This window comes from Branchiostoma floridae, chromosome 18 (assembly GCF_000003815.2).
Source record: "Branchiostoma floridae strain S238N-H82 chromosome 18, Bfl_VNyyK, whole genome shotgun sequence".
Classification (NCBI taxonomy): Eukaryota; Metazoa; Chordata; class Leptocardii; order Amphioxiformes; family Branchiostomatidae; genus Branchiostoma; species Branchiostoma floridae.
In genome coordinates, this window is record NC_049996.1 from 9,021,320 (window position 1) to 9,037,903 (window position 16,584).

The window sequence follows — 16,584 nt, forward strand, 5'->3', positions numbered from 1 at the left end:
AATAGCAACAGTCTTGTTATGAATACTGTAGCAAAATGTTTTACTAGTAATAAGCAATATTATATCATGATGCATCCTTAAGCATAGCTTTTCTGTAAAAAAAGTGTAGCTGGCAATCGATGATGTTGACCTTAATCATCATCAAATCATGACAATTTATCTAAAACAAATGCTACTTCTTTTTGAAGCGGAACTTTTGCCAGAAGAATATTCCAGGACTGTATCAGTAGGGGAATCGGTAACACTAGCAGTAACACCGACCACAACATCTGGAGATACTGTGAAGTGGATGCATAACGGGGTGGAGATACAAGCAAATGGCTTTCAACTGAACATAGATGATGTACAACTGGAAGATGCAGGGTTGTATGAGTGCTTCTACGAGGGTCAAAGGACAGGCAGCAATAAAAATCAGGCTATGATGAGGCTGATTGTCCGAGGTAAGGCAGACTTTGTTTACCTGGTATCGTGTTTTGAATAAAAGTGTGTCTGCTGTTTCAAAAAGATCTCATCACAATGTAGACATTTGCATTTCTGCATTATCCCATACACAGCACTCCCTCTTGATGAGTTCATACTCTTCACACTCACAATGTAACCCCAACACAAGTGTAAGGATGGGCACGAGTCATTTTAAGTTCAGACACATAGGACAACTTCTACTTGGGTGCAATCAACTCTTTTTACGGAGTACATTTTTGATAAGGTGCCCATTAGTCATTGCATCAATTAGGATATACGGAACTACATGATTGTTTGTTCCCTGATTAGCTTGCCTCCTAACAAAAAATGAATTATAACTTTTCTCTCATTGACACTTTTTCATATTCTTTGTCCACTCAGGATGTCCCCCAGGCCTGTGGGGTAACAGCTGTGAGTTTGAATGTCCGGAGTGTTACAATGGAGGCCAGTGTTTCCATGAGTCAGGCGAGTGTGTCTGCCCCCCAGGGTTTAAAGGAACTTTGTGCGAAAAAAGTAAGTCACTGAAAGAGTGATACTTTTTTAGTCCTGTTCAGGGTTATAATAGTATTAAAGATGTCGCTTTTGTAGCTTGTAGCTGAGATGGCTATGGCTACCTAGTCCCCCATGCAACAACCTGGAGGTCAAGGGACTAGGTAGGTAGCTAAGATTATATGTTCTAATTGATGTTTTGTTGCAGGCTGTGGTGGGAACAGGTTTGGTATGGACTGCTCCCAGCGCTGTGATGATAACGATGACCAGTCGGATAAGTGTTCGGGACTCCTGCTGTGTGTGCCCGATCCTTACGGCTGCTCATGCACAACTGGGCTACGGGGACACCAATGTGACCAAAGTATGTAAAGTAATATGTGTAGTAGTGAGCGACTATTGATGAAAACATGTACATGCCAAAACCTTCATTCTTAAGACTGAAATGGGTGTACTGACCAACAACTTGCTTTGCTGTCAAGTGCTTCTTTGTCATGCACTTCCAAATCTAATGACAGTCAATTGCAACAATTCTGTTCAAATTGAGGGCTGTAACAACAATTTTCAAAAGTTTGATAAACATGGGTCAGCTGAGCCCAAATATCATTGAGCTTCTGTTACAACATTTAATGTCAGTAATACTTAACTGCCACCATTACCAGTTGACTGTGTAGATACATGGAAGCAACACGCAGTAAATGCTTGTTAATAACAAGCTTTTATGTGATATTTGTATTAGCCTGTCAGCCGGGGACTTACGGTGCTGGATGTACCCAACAGTGCAACTGTCGAGACAGGGAACAACCCTGCGACCCCTTCACTGGCAACTGTGAGAGCGGATGTCCCAGTGGTTGGCACGGCGACGCGTGTCAACAAAAGTGTGAGGACGGTACGTTTGGAGAAGAGTGTGCCATGTCCTGTAACTGTATGGAGCTCTGCGACCATGTGACGGGACAATGCCCAGCTCAGTGTGAACCAGGATGGAGGGGAGATACATGTCAGGAAGATTGTGTTAATGGTACGTTTGGACATGACTGTGAAGAGATGTGCCACTGTCTCAGAGGAGAGGCATGTGACGTAAAAACTGGAGAATGTCACAGCGGCTGTGCAGCAGGTTGGACTGGGCTGTCATGTCAGGAAAGTTGCCCTGTGGGAAGATTTGGTCCCAACTGCAGCCTGACCTGCCACTGTTACGAAGAGGAAGGGTGCGACAGTTTCCATGGTAACTGCTCTCGAGGATGCGGTGCGGGCTGGAAGGGTGAGTCCTGTCAACAGGTCTGCAATGCTGGAGAGTTTGGACCAGACTGTGGTTTGCAGTGCCACTGTCTGGATGGAGGAGCTTGTGACATTTTAACTGGAAAATGTGAGAAAGGATGTGGGTTTGGATGGACAGGAGAAGGATGTCAGGAAGAATGCAGGGAGGGAAGATTTGGACCCAACTGTACCAGTGAGTGCCACTGTGCTGATGACGCAGCCTGTGATCTCATGACTGGGACATGCCCTGGACCATGTGCATCAGGGTGGTCAGGGATGGACTGTCAAGAAGGTAACTACTACATTGTACTTTATTTGACTCATAAGGATAAGGGTTTTAAGGCAAAGGCAGCATATTTTGATTTTCAGTGATTCGTAGGAAAATCTGTCTTATTCATGTAATTTGTAGCAAGGTGACAGAATTTTGCATAACTGCATTCCTTGATTAAACCTCCTTGATTTTGGTGTAATATGTGGAGGAATCTTCTGAATTCAGCTTTAAGCATTGTGGGGTACTTCCCCATGCGGGCCCTCAAGGATATGCAAGCTTTCCTTAATGGAAGATGATATTTTAAGAAAAGTATTGCCCAACATACAAATTGTATGCATGCAATGTAAAATACCAGCATATAGCAGATTCAATGAATCTAATATCATTGTTTTCCTATGCTTCCACCATAACCAGATATAGATGAATGTGAATCATCACCATGTGAGAATGACGGCACCTGTGTGGATGACATCAATTCATACACCTGCACCTGTCCACCTGGATATGGTGGTGACAACTGCCAATCAGGTTTGTGCACATAGACACTTATCAACAGTGGAATGTATAGCACTCTTGTATTATACATTGCTTTATTTGATTTTAAATGTAAAATTGACAATGTCCTCTAGGCATCAAAATGTAATTGTTTGACAGTGCTTCCTGCCATGAAAAAGCTTGACAATGTGTTGAAATTATCTAATTTCCTTGTCAAAACTGAGCTGATAGGATACTTGATGATTACTATATGATTACTCCCCAAGTTTTGGCTCAGACTGCTTTGTTGTTGTGTTTTTAGGAGTTTTTGTCTGGCTTTCTATTTTGTCCCCTTTCATCTTGTCCACTTGGCTGGTGAACAAGAAGAAAGATAGAAAGCCTAAAAAATGCCTCTGTTCAGAGAATGCAAATATCACTCTTGATGGTGTGGTTTCATTACAGATATTGATGAGTGCCTGTCCAGTCCCTGTCTAAACGGTGGCACATGTACAGAGGGACTGAATCATTACTCATGTGACTGTCCTGCTGGGTATGAAGGGCACGACTGTGAAACTGAAGTAGACGAATGTTTATCATCGCCTTGTAATCACGGTGGCACCTGTACGGACCAGGTGAACGGCTTCAACTGCAGCTGTGCACCTGGATTAACTGGACACAGGTGTGAAATAAACATAAACGAATGCAAATCAAGCCCTTGTCAGAACAGTGGGACTTGCCTGGATAAGGTAAATTTCTTCAAGTGTGCTTGCCCACAGGGTTTTGGAGGAGAATTGTGTCAGACAAACATCAACGACTGTGCCCAGAACCCCTGCATGAACAATGGGACCTGTGAGGATGCCATCGGCTCGTACCAGTGTGTGTGCCCGCCCGGGTTTGAAGGGAACAACTGTGAACTAGACGTTGATGATTGCGTCAACGCTCCTTGCGACAATGGGGGAACATGCATGGACGGAGTAAACAGCTTCGAGTGCATCTGTACAGCTGGTTTTACCGGTGACAACTGTTCAGTCGACATTGACGAATGCAGCTCAACACCTTGTGAACATGGCGGCACGTGTGAGGATGGTATCAATGCATACACCTGTACCTGCACACCTGGTTATGAAGGAAACACCTGTCAGAACGATGTAGATGAGTGTCTTTCCGGGCCGTGTGAAAATGGTGGATCTTGCGTCGACGGTGTGAACTCCTTCATGTGCGAGTGTACAGCAGGGTATGAGGGGGAGACGTGTCAATACAAAATCAATGAGTGCGAGTCCAGTCCGTGCCAAAACAATGGTACCTGCGTGGATCAGATCAACTCCTACTTGTGTTTATGTGCTCCTGGCTTCCAAGGACAACATTGTGAAATAGACATTGACGAGTGCCTATCCACTCCTTGCCAACACAGCGGAACGTGCGTAGACAGAGTGAATAGTTACATATGCCTCTGTTTGGACGGGTATGAGGGAACCCACTGTGGTATCGAAACCAACGAATGTATGTCAGATCCTTGTCAAAATGGAGGTACTTGCACAGACGGCCTGGCAGTTTATGCTTGTACGTGTCCCGTGGGTTTCAATGGTCTAAACTGTGAGAATAATATAGATGACTGTAGCCCCAACCCATGTATGAACCGAGCCAGGTGTGTGGATGGGGTGGATAGCTACACCTGTGACTGCGCTGCTGGATTTGATGGAGAACACTGTGAAATAGGTAAGACCAGCAGATGTTATATGATTATATTCTATGTTGGAGATTAGCCTTAAGAACTGTCTTAATGGACAATGTTGTCAGACCAGTGAATACCAGCTCTAAATAGGAAATATTGGTATGTATCAAGGAGGTTATGGTAAGATGTGTTCCCGTGTTTGAGGAGCATGTGAAAGAACCCGTCACGCTGATCTTAAAGAATTGGGTGCAAGTTAATAATTAGTGCGAACTAGTCTGCCCAGATATGCAGTTTATACTCTTCTGTAGAAACCTGACATGTGATGTCATATGCTATGTAAACAGACATTCTTCTTTACAACATGTAAAAAACTCTCTGCATGCCCAGTCATGTCAAGATATACTGGAAATTGTTACCTTTGACATGTTCTGCCCTACACTTATCCCACAGATGTGAATGAATGTGAGTCCTCCCCCTGCTACAATAGAGGCACCTGTACTCATGGTATCAGCTCCTACTTCTGCACCTGCACACCTGGTTTCCATGGCGACAACTGTGAGATCGACGTTGACGACTGTGACCCAAACCCCTGCACCAATGGCGGAAGGTGCATCGATGGTGTCACCTCCTATAGCTGTTCCTGTCCAAGAGGGTTTACCGGACAGAACTGCCAGGAAGACGTGGACGAGTGCTTGTCAAACCCGTGTCAGAATAATGGCACCTGCCGGGACGGAATTGGGTTCTACGCTTGCAGCTGCGTGCCTGGATTTGAAGGTCAAAACTGTGACAATGACTTTGACGAGTGTAGCTCTGACCCTTGCCAAAATGGTGGCCTGTGCGATGATGGCAGAGACTCCTATATCTGTAACTGTCACCCTGGATTTAACGGAACAAACTGCGAACACAATATCGATGACTGCTCGCCAAACCCTTGTAAAAATGGTGGACAGTGTATGGATGGCATTATGGATTACAACTGTACATGTCTGGATGGGTTTAATGGCAGGCACTGCGAAAACAATATAGACGACTGCAGTCCCTACCCATGCCTAAATGATGGAAGCTGTGAGGACGGCATTGCTGCCTTCATTTGCCACTGCCCTGATGGTTTCGAGGGGCAAACCTGCGAGACAGACATTGACGAATGCGAATCTAGCCCTTGTCAAAATGGAGGCACTTGTGAGGACCAGCTAAACGGTTACAGCTGCAACTGTACTGTTGGATACGAAGGAAATGACTGTGAAATAGACACAGACGAATGTGCCTCCACCCCCTGCCTCAACGATGGACAGTGCCAGGATGGCGTGAACTTCTACAGATGCCTGTGCCCATCTGGGTTCCTGGGAGACAACTGTGAAACTGATGTGGATGAGTGCATGTCCCTTCCCTGTCTGAATGGAGGAACATGTGTGGACGGGATCGACAACTACAACTGCACCTGTCCTGATGGCTACACTGGACACACATGTGAAACAGGTAGCTTCAAATCTATAAGATACCCAGAAGTCATGGTAATACTGTAATCATAGAATTTGAAGTGCAGTGTCCGTTTTGAGTGTACATGTAACGTTATGCCTATATAGTACATAAAACACCTTAACGCATCATAGATACAGTTACAATTCCCAAATAATGCTAATTAATGCTTTATCTATAGAAAGCTCTCCCAGCTATAAAGAGGTTTGTCAAACAGGGCTTCAATGGCATGTTGGATACTGGTTGGCCCTTTGGATCCTTGCCACTGATAGATCTGCTTGTAGTTGTAGATTAGTTAGAACCGACTTACAACAAAGTGGGATTGTTGAACACCATGCAGACTCAGATATATTCAAAGCTGACATGCTATTACAATGATTGTAATGTTACATACAGGTATATCACTAATTAGCAACCTTTCAGCACCAAGGACAGGCCCTGTTTGGATTCAGTCCTTTTTGCAGCTAGAGTACGGGTATCCTTAATGACACTATTCAAATACGCGCAACCCTCTGTCGATCTTGAATATGGCCGATCTTCCATCGATACGCTCAAAAATCGTGGATAATGTAATGGGTATAATGACACTTTTCAAATATTTGAGAGGTGCAAGTCACCATAAAGCCATCAATACCAGAACTTACATTATTTCTAATATTTCAGACATTGATGAATGCGAGTCTAGCCCGTGTCTGAATGGAGGGACTTGCACAGAAGGGGTTAATGCATACAACTGTAGCTGCCCACAAGGATTTGAAGGACAGCATTGTGACAAAGGTACATCTTATCTTGTGATACAACGTTAGGTATAGTTTGTCCCAAAGGTTCTTGTGAACAAATGAAGACATTTAATAACTTTGAAAAAAAATACATTGCATCAAAGATGAATACTGGTACAATATTCTTTGTTGTCTTTAAGTTGTTACATAAAGTGTGTAGTTGCATCATGTAGACTAGCATGATGCAACTACAAACGCACGGACTCTAAATACCTGACATGCCTATCAATTCTGGGAGTTCCTGACAAACGGACGCACACTATACTATTAGGCTTGCCCCATAAGGTGTCACCAAAAAACTGAATAGTTCATACAGGCATGAGGTCTCCGAACTGTTTTTTTAATGGTATTTGTTCTTATTTCAGATATAGATGAGTGTATGTCCATGCCCTGTTTGAACAACGGATCCTGTGTGGATGGAATTGGGATCTACACCTGCCTATGTATTGATGGGTACACTGGACAGTTATGTGAAACAGGTGTGTCACATATATTATTGTTACCTGTGGAAAGACAAGTATATCAGATCTACTGAGGTCAAATCTCTCCTACCTAAGTTCCAAAGTCTCAACTTCTGCACATAGAAGACCCCTACACACTAATTAAAGTTGGCGTCTTCTATGTGCAGAAGTTGAGGCTTGAGACTCTGGAACTTAGGTAGGAGAGATTTGACCATAAATGCGTGGATGACCATAGTAAATGCGTGGTGTAGCAAGGCTGCAATGCGATGGGGAACACATGTATATTTACACAAAAGTGACATGGACTCCCTTTGTATGAATGTATACTGGGATGGGGGAAATCAACCTATTTTTTGTCTCCTTTTTCCAACAAGACATTGATGAGTGTCTGTCAAACCCATGTGACCATGGAGGGACATGTAAAGATGGTATCAATGAGTACTTCTGCCATTGTCTGCCTGGGTATGAAGGGACCAACTGTCAAAATGGTACGTCTGAAATCTAATCTAAATATCATTGTTGAGATAAAGTTTCTTGCTCCTTCCTACAATGTTGCCCCTTGAGAATGAAATGTGTTTAAAAGAGACCTGTCTTTCTCTGCTGACATCTTTGCCTCGGATGTGCAAAATTACTGTCAAACTGCATTTTAAGTCTTTCTCTTATTCAGATACAGATGACTGTGCCAGCCACCAGTGTCTGAATGGAGGAAGTTGTGTGGATGGTCTCAACAACTATAGCTGCTCGTGCCTTCCTGGCTTTGAAGGAGACTTCTGTGAAATCGGTACGACTATTCTTGCAAATTACCTTAGCAACAATAGCATGCACATTCTAACAAAGAAAGTGTGTACTAGTCTACAAATACAAATGTATCAACTATTTGGATGTCTAACCTTCATCAACATACTAGGAAATATCAACATAGTTCTGGTCTATTGTTTCTTAAGCAATCACAAACAGATACGCCAAATAGCAGTTACTCTAGGAACTGGACATGATCTTGGTAAAGTTCAAATGGTGCCCATTCCCAAAATCATATCCAGTTGCTTGAGTAATTGCTATTTGGCATATCTTATTACCTAGATGTCTAAGCTTCATTGGTGAGACAAAACAGATACCTAATCTTTATGCAGACATTGACGAGTGCTCCTCGGATCCGTGTCACAATGGAGGGACCTGTCAGGATAGCAACAACTCCTACACCTGCCACTGTGGGCCTGGGTACGAGGGGACACACTGCAACACAGGTGGTTTTTTAATAGGAACTCAACTTACAATTTTAAAAACAGTTTCTGTGCTAACAGTCTGACGAACATGATTTTAACATGTCTTACCTTGCGCCCTCTGGATGCCCTAATTCCAGACAAAGGGCTATTTTATCTGTCATTCATCTTGTCCAAGATTCAATAAAGATGACTTTGAACCACAATTGTAACCTAAAGCATAGATGGTAACCTAGCATTGCAAGTTTTAAGATGCAACAGTGCAATATGTGGATGAATGATAGACATCTAGGTAGTACATGCAAGATATGCAAAATGCAATGACCCAAGCATCTGGTTATGAATCCCCATCCAGTTTACATTAAAGGTAACTTTATCTGAATCACTTTGTACCTATTTTTGTCACCAGTAAGATACAATGGCTTTACAGGCAAATGTTGTAATAAGTCTTGCTCTATTAATGACAAAAGTATAGTTTATGTGTAAGGCATAAGATACTGAATTACAGCTTTGTCCCTTGCTAAAATGAGTAAACTAGCATTGCAAGCTTTAGGATGCAACTATGAGATACATGCATGAATGTTAGACATCTAGGTTACAGCACATACAAGATATGCAAATAGCAATAAGCCAAGCAACTTGATATGATTTTGAAAATCATACAAAGTTGCTTGTAAATGAGTAACTGCTGTTGGCGCAACTGTGAGTCATTTGCTCCTTTATTTTCCCCTCAGATATAGATGAATGCAGCTCATCCCCATGTGCGAATGATGGAACGTGTACCGATCAACTGAACGGATATCTGTGTCTGTGTACTGAAGGCTTCACTGGGGAGGGTTGCGAAGAATTAATATTTGTTCAAGGTACCACTGCAAATTGTTGAGAAGAAAATGCTATGTAGTAACCTTAACAAAATCTACAAATATAAAGTGGTCTTTCAAAGTCTTACAAACAATGAGAGTTGAACCGATTGGTACAGCCAACAACCTTCAGTCACAAGCCAGGCCACATTAAAAGCCCCATCCAATTTTATACCCTCTGCAAAGCAACCACTTTTTTGCAGTTAACATAGAGGCCTTAATACCATACTAAACAACTAGTAATTGTAATTTACCATGGACATGTGATATCATTATCTAACTTATGAAAACAAGCAATGCTGGTGGATTCTAGTCTCTTGGATTTTTGCTAACCTAGGTCCTAAAAGCTTAGATGAGAAAAACAAGACTTACTATCACAGCTGTGTGTAGTGACTATCTGAGTGTAATGAATATGCATATACAGAATTGTCACAGTATTTTACCATGTTTAATCTGGCCTCTTGCAGATTTAGAAGATGGATTCAAAACGCAAGGCGACATGGGAAGTATTTCATCAAGCATGGAGTCAAATCGAAGAGATACTGGCACAGAGCAGATCTCCAACTTATTAGACACAAATTCTACAAACTTGGAAGATAAAGCAAGAGAAATGGGAAAGCAACGAATACTGAACTTATTGAATCAAACATTATCTTTTAATGTTACTGATCTTGCCAATAGGACAGTTTCTAGTAGTGATGTGGTAATACCATGTATGTTTTGTTTTGCTTTGTGTTTTTCTTTCGTATTGGGTTTGGACATAACATAGCAGTAACAAAGATGACAATTCCTACTGAAAGCAATGACAATACCAGCAGGAAGCTTTTTAATGTATTAAGTCAGAACATCTTTGTGTATATTCTCTGTTGTATTTGATTTGCAGTATGGGACCTGTACTACTTATTGACTGTGTTAACGACATAGGCTAAGCAAATTTTATTACTTGGGGGAATTTTAGCCTGAAACTAAGTTATAGGACTGGCATAACAAAATATAGTTTTTTCGTTGTAAACTTTTAACAAATATAAATCAAGGATATTATTAGAATATATTTTTGGAAAACTGAAAATTATTTAGGGCAAACAATGTGTGCAAACACATTTGTACATATGACATTAAACACACTGGTGAAATTTTTCCTTCTTCTGGTGGTACTTCTTTGTGCTGATAGGGCTGAACAGTCTTAAATCCATGAGATAAAGGGTTTCTCAAGGCATCTCTAAATAAAGCTGGATAGTAGCTAAACAAAGTTGCTTCATGTATGTGCTGCCCTAAATAGATCATGGACAGAATACCCCGTTAAAAAGCTGCTATATGAGGGGGCCTACCACCCATAGCACAAGGCATCAGAGAAAGAGGAGCATGACTTGCAGGACATGTCTGGAGAACTAAGTGTGAGATTGTGTTCCACCTTGATCATGTTAAAGGTGTCATCTCTCATATAGATTAGGGTGTCCATCCCTGCATTAGTGGATGATCAGTCCTATCAGTCTGGTCTTATGCGAAAGAGAGCAACCAGTTAAGGTGACTACAAAACTTACAAAAAAAAACATGTATCTTCCACTGTTCGGGACAGAGAAAACAGATGCTGTGTACAGTATTCAGATCTCTTTCTGAGAAGCACAACATCCAATGACCATGGTGTAATGTCCCATCCTAAGGTCTGTAACCCTTTCTGGTAGTGTGCATGTCAGGTGAGTGACACCGGAGCGGTGAGATTCGACCTCACGGTGTATTGGTCCTGAGACAGAGCCACTAACTAAAGGACTGTGCATGCTTTTATACATGCAGAAGGCATTCCTGTTATGTAATCCTAAGAAACATCTAACAATAGATTAAGGAAGACAAAAGTCAATAGTTGTTCATCATTTTTACATGTACTCAATGGAGCTTTGTCTTAGATGACAAAGTACATGATTCAAGAATGTGAGCTGAACTCAAGTCTAAAAAAATAACTTCTTATCCGTTTGCTTGAATGGGATATGTCTTACAGTACATGATCTCAACATGCTTACGTATCTAATTTCTCTCAGAAAGTAGTTTGCGTTTTCCATACACTAAAAAAATGTTGTCCACGTCCTCACTTTGTAAGGAATGTTTTGATTTCTTTTAAAGTGCGAATCACATAAAATATCATTTATGATTTAGATTCTCTTTTGCATACGTTTGGCTTCATTCAATTTTCACAATACTTGCTGTTGATGCAACATCTACCAAAATTATTTTACCAGGTCACAAATATATGCCATCCCAAAAGCATGTTTCTTAAGAGATTTCCAAAATAACATCCCAAAATATATAATGCAAATTTGCACATTCAAACGATACATATCTGGGAGTGTTGAACTAGAGATATCACGAACACGTTGTTTTTCAAAGTGGTGGAATTATGTAACCTGGCAGATAAATATGAAGGCTAGCATGAAAAACAAACAAACAAGAACCGATGTTAAAACGAAATCAAAATGAAGGGTAGGATAAAGAAGGTTGTCACACAGAACAGGATCATGAGGAACATCATCTGGACCGGATGCAGGAGTTCATCAAAGTTCATCTCCTCCAACACTGCTGCTACTCTGAAGGAGTCTGTCATGATCCTGACTGGTGGTGGTGGTGTTGACGTCCTGGTTACTATGGCAACAGGACCTGGCACCTAGACGATGCTGGGAGCTATGCCTCTGGTCCCTCTCCTCCTGGAATGAGCTGTAACAGTGAAAAGAAAAAAATGGTGTTTCTTTTTCTTTTCAAACAGTCTTTAACTGTTGTAGCGTTTTATCTGCATCCAAATCTGCTGACAACAAAGCACCTTATGGTTAGGATGTTTGTGGAAACAAAAAATGAAACTGTTTACCAAGGAATATACACAAATTATGCTCTTGACTATTTTTTACGGTACGGCGTGTTTTGTTGCCTTTCTTGTCACATTTTTCGTTTCCTAAAGCTACCTGGCCGGGTCCTGGGTTGGGCATTGGGACCTAGTCCTAAACAGGGATAGGGGTGCCACTATCTCAGTCCTGTTTATGACTGTTTTGTCACATGACAACATCTATCAGCCATCACGTGACAAGGAAACTCCAAGATGAGTTCTACCAGGTTGATAAAGAGACAAAGTGTGTCTCGAAAGCTTCTGAAGCTACAAACTCTAGTTGTGTGTATGTCTGTTTAAAATTTTGTCATAAGTACATCTTTGTTGTTAAGAGGAAAGCAATAGAGCCTACCATAGTGATGTTGTTCCCATTCAGCAAGATTTGATCCAGCTTTGTGATTCTTCTTCCTTCTGATGTGTTCTCGCTGTAAAGATAAAATGATTGGAACATTCAAACTGCAGTGTGATGTAATTGTACTATAGATGTCAATTTTGTCTGTACAATGATATATTGTTTGTCCATGTTATTATGTTATTGGAAGGATATTCTAAGCATACACATATGGCATGCAGTAAGTATGGGTTTTAACATTACAATACAAAGACTATATAATGTAAGAAACTTTAATATGTCACTTTTGTCTGTACAATAATGTAGTCCATGTTATTGGAAAGATATACCAATCATACATATATGGCACGCAGTACACAGGGGTTATACAATACAAAAGAGTATAAGAAACTTCTGACAATACTATATCATAGCTTATACTCACAATTCTGTCACATCCTCCAAAACCATGTCTGTTGCAGAAGTGTTAAGGGCTAAACATAGCAAGATGACAAATAAATGGAAAGAGAGCAGCAAAAAGTAGAACCTTAGCTCTTGTCAACAAAATACAATATGGATGTCCATATGGACGAGCAGCAGACCAATGCTGGACTGCCCTTTCCAGCACCATGCATGTTGGCTTTTGTCAGGTGAGCGTCATAGCCAGAATTCAATTGCAAACTCACAACTTGCATGGTCCGGAGGCAGGGTCACTACTAGTAACCGCTGGACAATGCACAATACATCCCATCAAAGCAGTGTTATTACATGTATTTAACTATTATATATACTGCAATGTACATAAATAGAAGTACAATTTCAAGAACAAGAACAATATATACAAACAACACGGTAAGTTTGTACAAATTGTATGCATTTGTATCAAAGGATACTGACAAAGTCGTCGAACCCCAGCAAAGTCCCCACGATTTCCTTGTCACTCTTCATGACGATGTGGATGCGTGAGCCGATACACTTGTCTACCAGTTCTACAGGGATGGGGATGGGGATAAGTAACACTCTTCAAGGATCAAACTATATGCATTTAATAACATAACACGCCTGAACATTGTTATGCAAACACAGCAATGGAGGCCATATACATATTATATACTATATTCAGACTGCTAAGCTTTATACATGTATAACGCATGGTCGAGACAAGAACCTATTTTTAAGTTTTTAAGGGGCCTTCAACTTTGCCCTGCACATACACACTTGGATCTGTGAACATGCCTATTCTATTACCATTTGAGTACAGTACATAAGTCATTGTATATGGTCATATCAAGAAGGGTCATATCAGTAGGCCATAGTCAACTGTTTGTTTGAGTACACATAACGTTACGTTTATTTGCTTTCAGAACACTGATATGATGATCTTCATGAGGGATTTTAATTAGAATTGTCAAGAGCTCAGCAGTACCAAAATAATAAATTTTGCCCCCCTCCCCCCAAAAAACTTTAGAAGTGCACTATAGTTACTTACCAGCATGTGAAGGTCTGAGACAACTTTTCTTAAGTTTTTGAGGACATGTTGCATAGGCCATATAGCATGCCATGACAAACTGAATATCATTTTTACCTGAAAACAATTTTTCTCACCCTAAAAAGCATGGCACAATTAAACAAAAGGCATGTGCATGTGCTCCGAAACTTGTCAAGTTATTTCTCACACTATAAAGCGACTAAGAAGACTCAATTTGATTCCATTGTGGGAAGAAATATATACAGCAGTGTTTCTGTGCTGAATGTCTGGCAGATATTGCTAAAAACAGTCAAAATTGACAGAAAAATGACGAACAAACCTAGCGGCAAAAGATGTGAGGGATTGGACGCCATCTTGATTCTCCCAGCATTCCTTGGAATAAGAAAAAGAGCGGGAATTTCAAAGTTTTTGTAAAGACATGCGTTTGTAAACACGTCACCTAGCGAGTTGACTGGGAATAAAAGATAAGCAAATAAATGTGCACTGGTGTCTTCCAATCCATGCGGTCATTGCTTGAAATATAGTAGTCTCTACCAGACTCCGGCCTGATCGAATAGTAATAGGGGACTTTGACAAGTTAGGAATAAACGCCTAGTAGGAGTGAATTGGCTTAGAATTGGCCTTGGAGTGAACTGACGCAAATTTTTGGCTCATTTATAAACCCCATCTGGCCATTTTTTTACAGTGCTATACTGCTGTATACCAGTATTGCCGCATTGTAAAACGACTGTTAGTACAATGACCATGTAAAAGTGACCAAGTGACCGTGCTTCTGATAACTGAAAGGTTGCAGAGTTGTCCAAATTATTTCAAGAACAATTTGTGCACCAAAGGACTATGATAGATTTAGCTTTAAATGAGCCTCTGGAAGAAAATGGCAGAGGGAAAGGAAATTTTAAAAAATCACGAATATTTATAAGCAGATCAAATCGAGAATATGTTAGTAGACTTACTAGTCTTGTCAATGCACACACAACTGAAGAATCATGCAAAGGTATTAAAGGAACGAATATAAAAATGATTCAAATCGTTGAGACGAAATTGGGACCCTTGAAGGCATCCAAGCCGACCCATTCCTTAGCATGACGGATGGCCCTTGACACAAGTGGTGCCGAGATTCTTGAAGGCTCTATATTAACAATTAAGGAGACGCCAGCAGTGACAATCGAACCCGCGAAGTCATGTCACACTGGGCTGGGTTCCACCCTGGGCTGACTCCAGCTTCAATTCTTCTCTTTGCATCCCACTCATTGTTTGGGAGCCCATGTTGTTAATTTTTCTTGTTAAACGTGTCATTTTAAGCTTATTAGAATAGATTTTCAACATGCAGTTTCATGTCATGTAAGTTCAGATCTTTAGAGCGGATGGGGTAATATTTGGTTCCGTCCAAATAAGCACATTTCCGTCCTGGGACGTCCAGACGGATCGAGGGATGGATCCTGAAGACAGCCCAGGTTCCACCCTATGTAGTTAATGCCGTTTTACCTGTCATCATCACCACACCATCGCCATTATGGTATAGGGGCCGCTATTAGTTAAATAGAATAGGAAACGAAAGTCATTTTGTGGTAGAATGTAGTTTGTAAAGATAAGAGAGACATTAACTGTATACGTTTGTACAAAATCTATTCCCCTACTTCATACACTTAACCCTGTAGAAAAATTCATATTCATGATCCTCATGAAACTAGACAAACCATCGATCATAAGACAAATCGGTTCTTTTATCTCCACCATAAGTGAAAGGCTAGGAGAAGTTGGATTTATCTAACATTAGTTTTATCTTATATCTGTTAAAATGTATTTCTTGAACATGTCATGTTCATCCTCCTACGCACGGTCCCCAACGACCACAAGGAGTTTCGACACGACTGTGGTCCCTCTGCGTAGGAGAATGGTCTTGTTGTGACCTGTACTTAGCCCGGTGTGCATAAATGTGAAATAAAGGTCTCCTACATTACTATGGTATGTGAGCCGCTAATGTCCGTCTTGTCAACGGCCGCCGTCTATTGAATCGGTTGCCGCCTTTTTACGCGGATCATGATTACCTCTATGAAATATGGAGGCATTGAATGATGGATTACAATGATATTTGGTTTGTGGATAGCGGTTGGGAAGGCGAAAGTCAAGGTAGTGTTTGGGCTCTCTGTTGGGTGTTTATATAGCACATGTATACTTCTCACTCTCTGCCCAAACTGCATGTTTCCCGGCGTAGTTCGCTGGGAATCATGGACCTCTTGGTTCACGCCTTTGGACTGGTTCGAACACGAGCTGGTGCACTTTCCTTTTTTGATAATTTTTAGGACCAATGTTTATGACGATTCTGTTGTACATCATCCTCCTACGCACGGTCCCCAACGGCTAACCACAAGGACTTTCGACACGACTGTGGTCCCTCTGCGTAGGAGAATGTTAGTCTCTACTCAGACTCCGGATCGCTGGAAAAATCGTAGAAATGGAACAAATAGAGAGGAATATAACCG

The 16,584-nt window shown here is 41.2% G+C and overlaps 2 protein-coding genes across 2 annotated transcripts in view; one reads left to right on the top strand and one right to left on the bottom strand.

Annotated features, from left to right (window-relative positions):
- Positions 1-11,855, top strand: part of LOC118405716 — a 35,055-nt gene extending 23,200 nt beyond the window's left edge. Inside the window, exons 32-45 of the mRNA XM_035805381.1 lie at positions 189-440; positions 844-975; positions 1,160-1,312; positions 1,688-2,494; positions 2,888-3,001; positions 3,410-4,663; positions 5,070-6,095; positions 6,759-6,872; positions 7,240-7,353; positions 7,710-7,823; positions 8,003-8,116; positions 8,466-8,579; positions 9,290-9,418; positions 9,883-11,855. Coding sequence (XP_035661274.1) covers positions 189-440; positions 844-975; positions 1,160-1,312; positions 1,688-2,494; positions 2,888-3,001; positions 3,410-4,663; positions 5,070-6,095; positions 6,759-6,872; positions 7,240-7,353; positions 7,710-7,823; positions 8,003-8,116; positions 8,466-8,579; positions 9,290-9,418; positions 9,883-10,184 — 4,739 coding nt within the window. The 3' untranslated portion in view covers positions 10,185-11,855. The remainder of the gene's footprint in view (positions 1-188; positions 441-843; positions 976-1,159; positions 1,313-1,687; positions 2,495-2,887; positions 3,002-3,409; positions 4,664-5,069; positions 6,096-6,758; positions 6,873-7,239; positions 7,354-7,709; positions 7,824-8,002; positions 8,117-8,465; positions 8,580-9,289; positions 9,419-9,882) is intronic.
- On the bottom strand, positions 11,284-14,559 carry LOC118405717 (U6 snRNA-associated Sm-like protein LSm5). Its single transcript, XM_035805382.1, has 5 exons — positions 14,421-14,559; positions 13,506-13,601; positions 13,058-13,085; positions 12,634-12,706; positions 11,284-12,118 (listed from the first exon to the last, which is right to left on the bottom strand). The coding sequence occupies exons 1-5, from the start codon at positions 14,452-14,454 to the stop codon at positions 12,086-12,088; spliced, it is 264 nt and encodes an 87-aa protein (XP_035661275.1). The 5' UTR covers positions 14,455-14,559; the 3' UTR covers positions 11,284-12,085.
- Between the last annotated feature and the right edge of the window lie 2,025 nt (positions 14,560-16,584).

Excerpts from the sequence above, each read along its gene's own strand:
- LOC118405717 (XM_035805382.1), bottom strand. The coding sequence starts at position 14,454 with ATGGCGTCCAATCCCTCACATCTTTTGCCGCTAG. Across the intron at positions 13,086-13,505 it reads GGGGTTCGACGACTTTGTCA|ACATGGTTTTGGAGGATGTG; the intron begins GTATCCTTTGAT and ends CTTCTGCAACAG. Across the intron at positions 12,707-13,057 it reads TTGGAGGATGTGACAGAATT|CGAGAACACATCAGAAGGAA; the intron begins GTGAGTATAAGC and ends TTATCTTTACAG.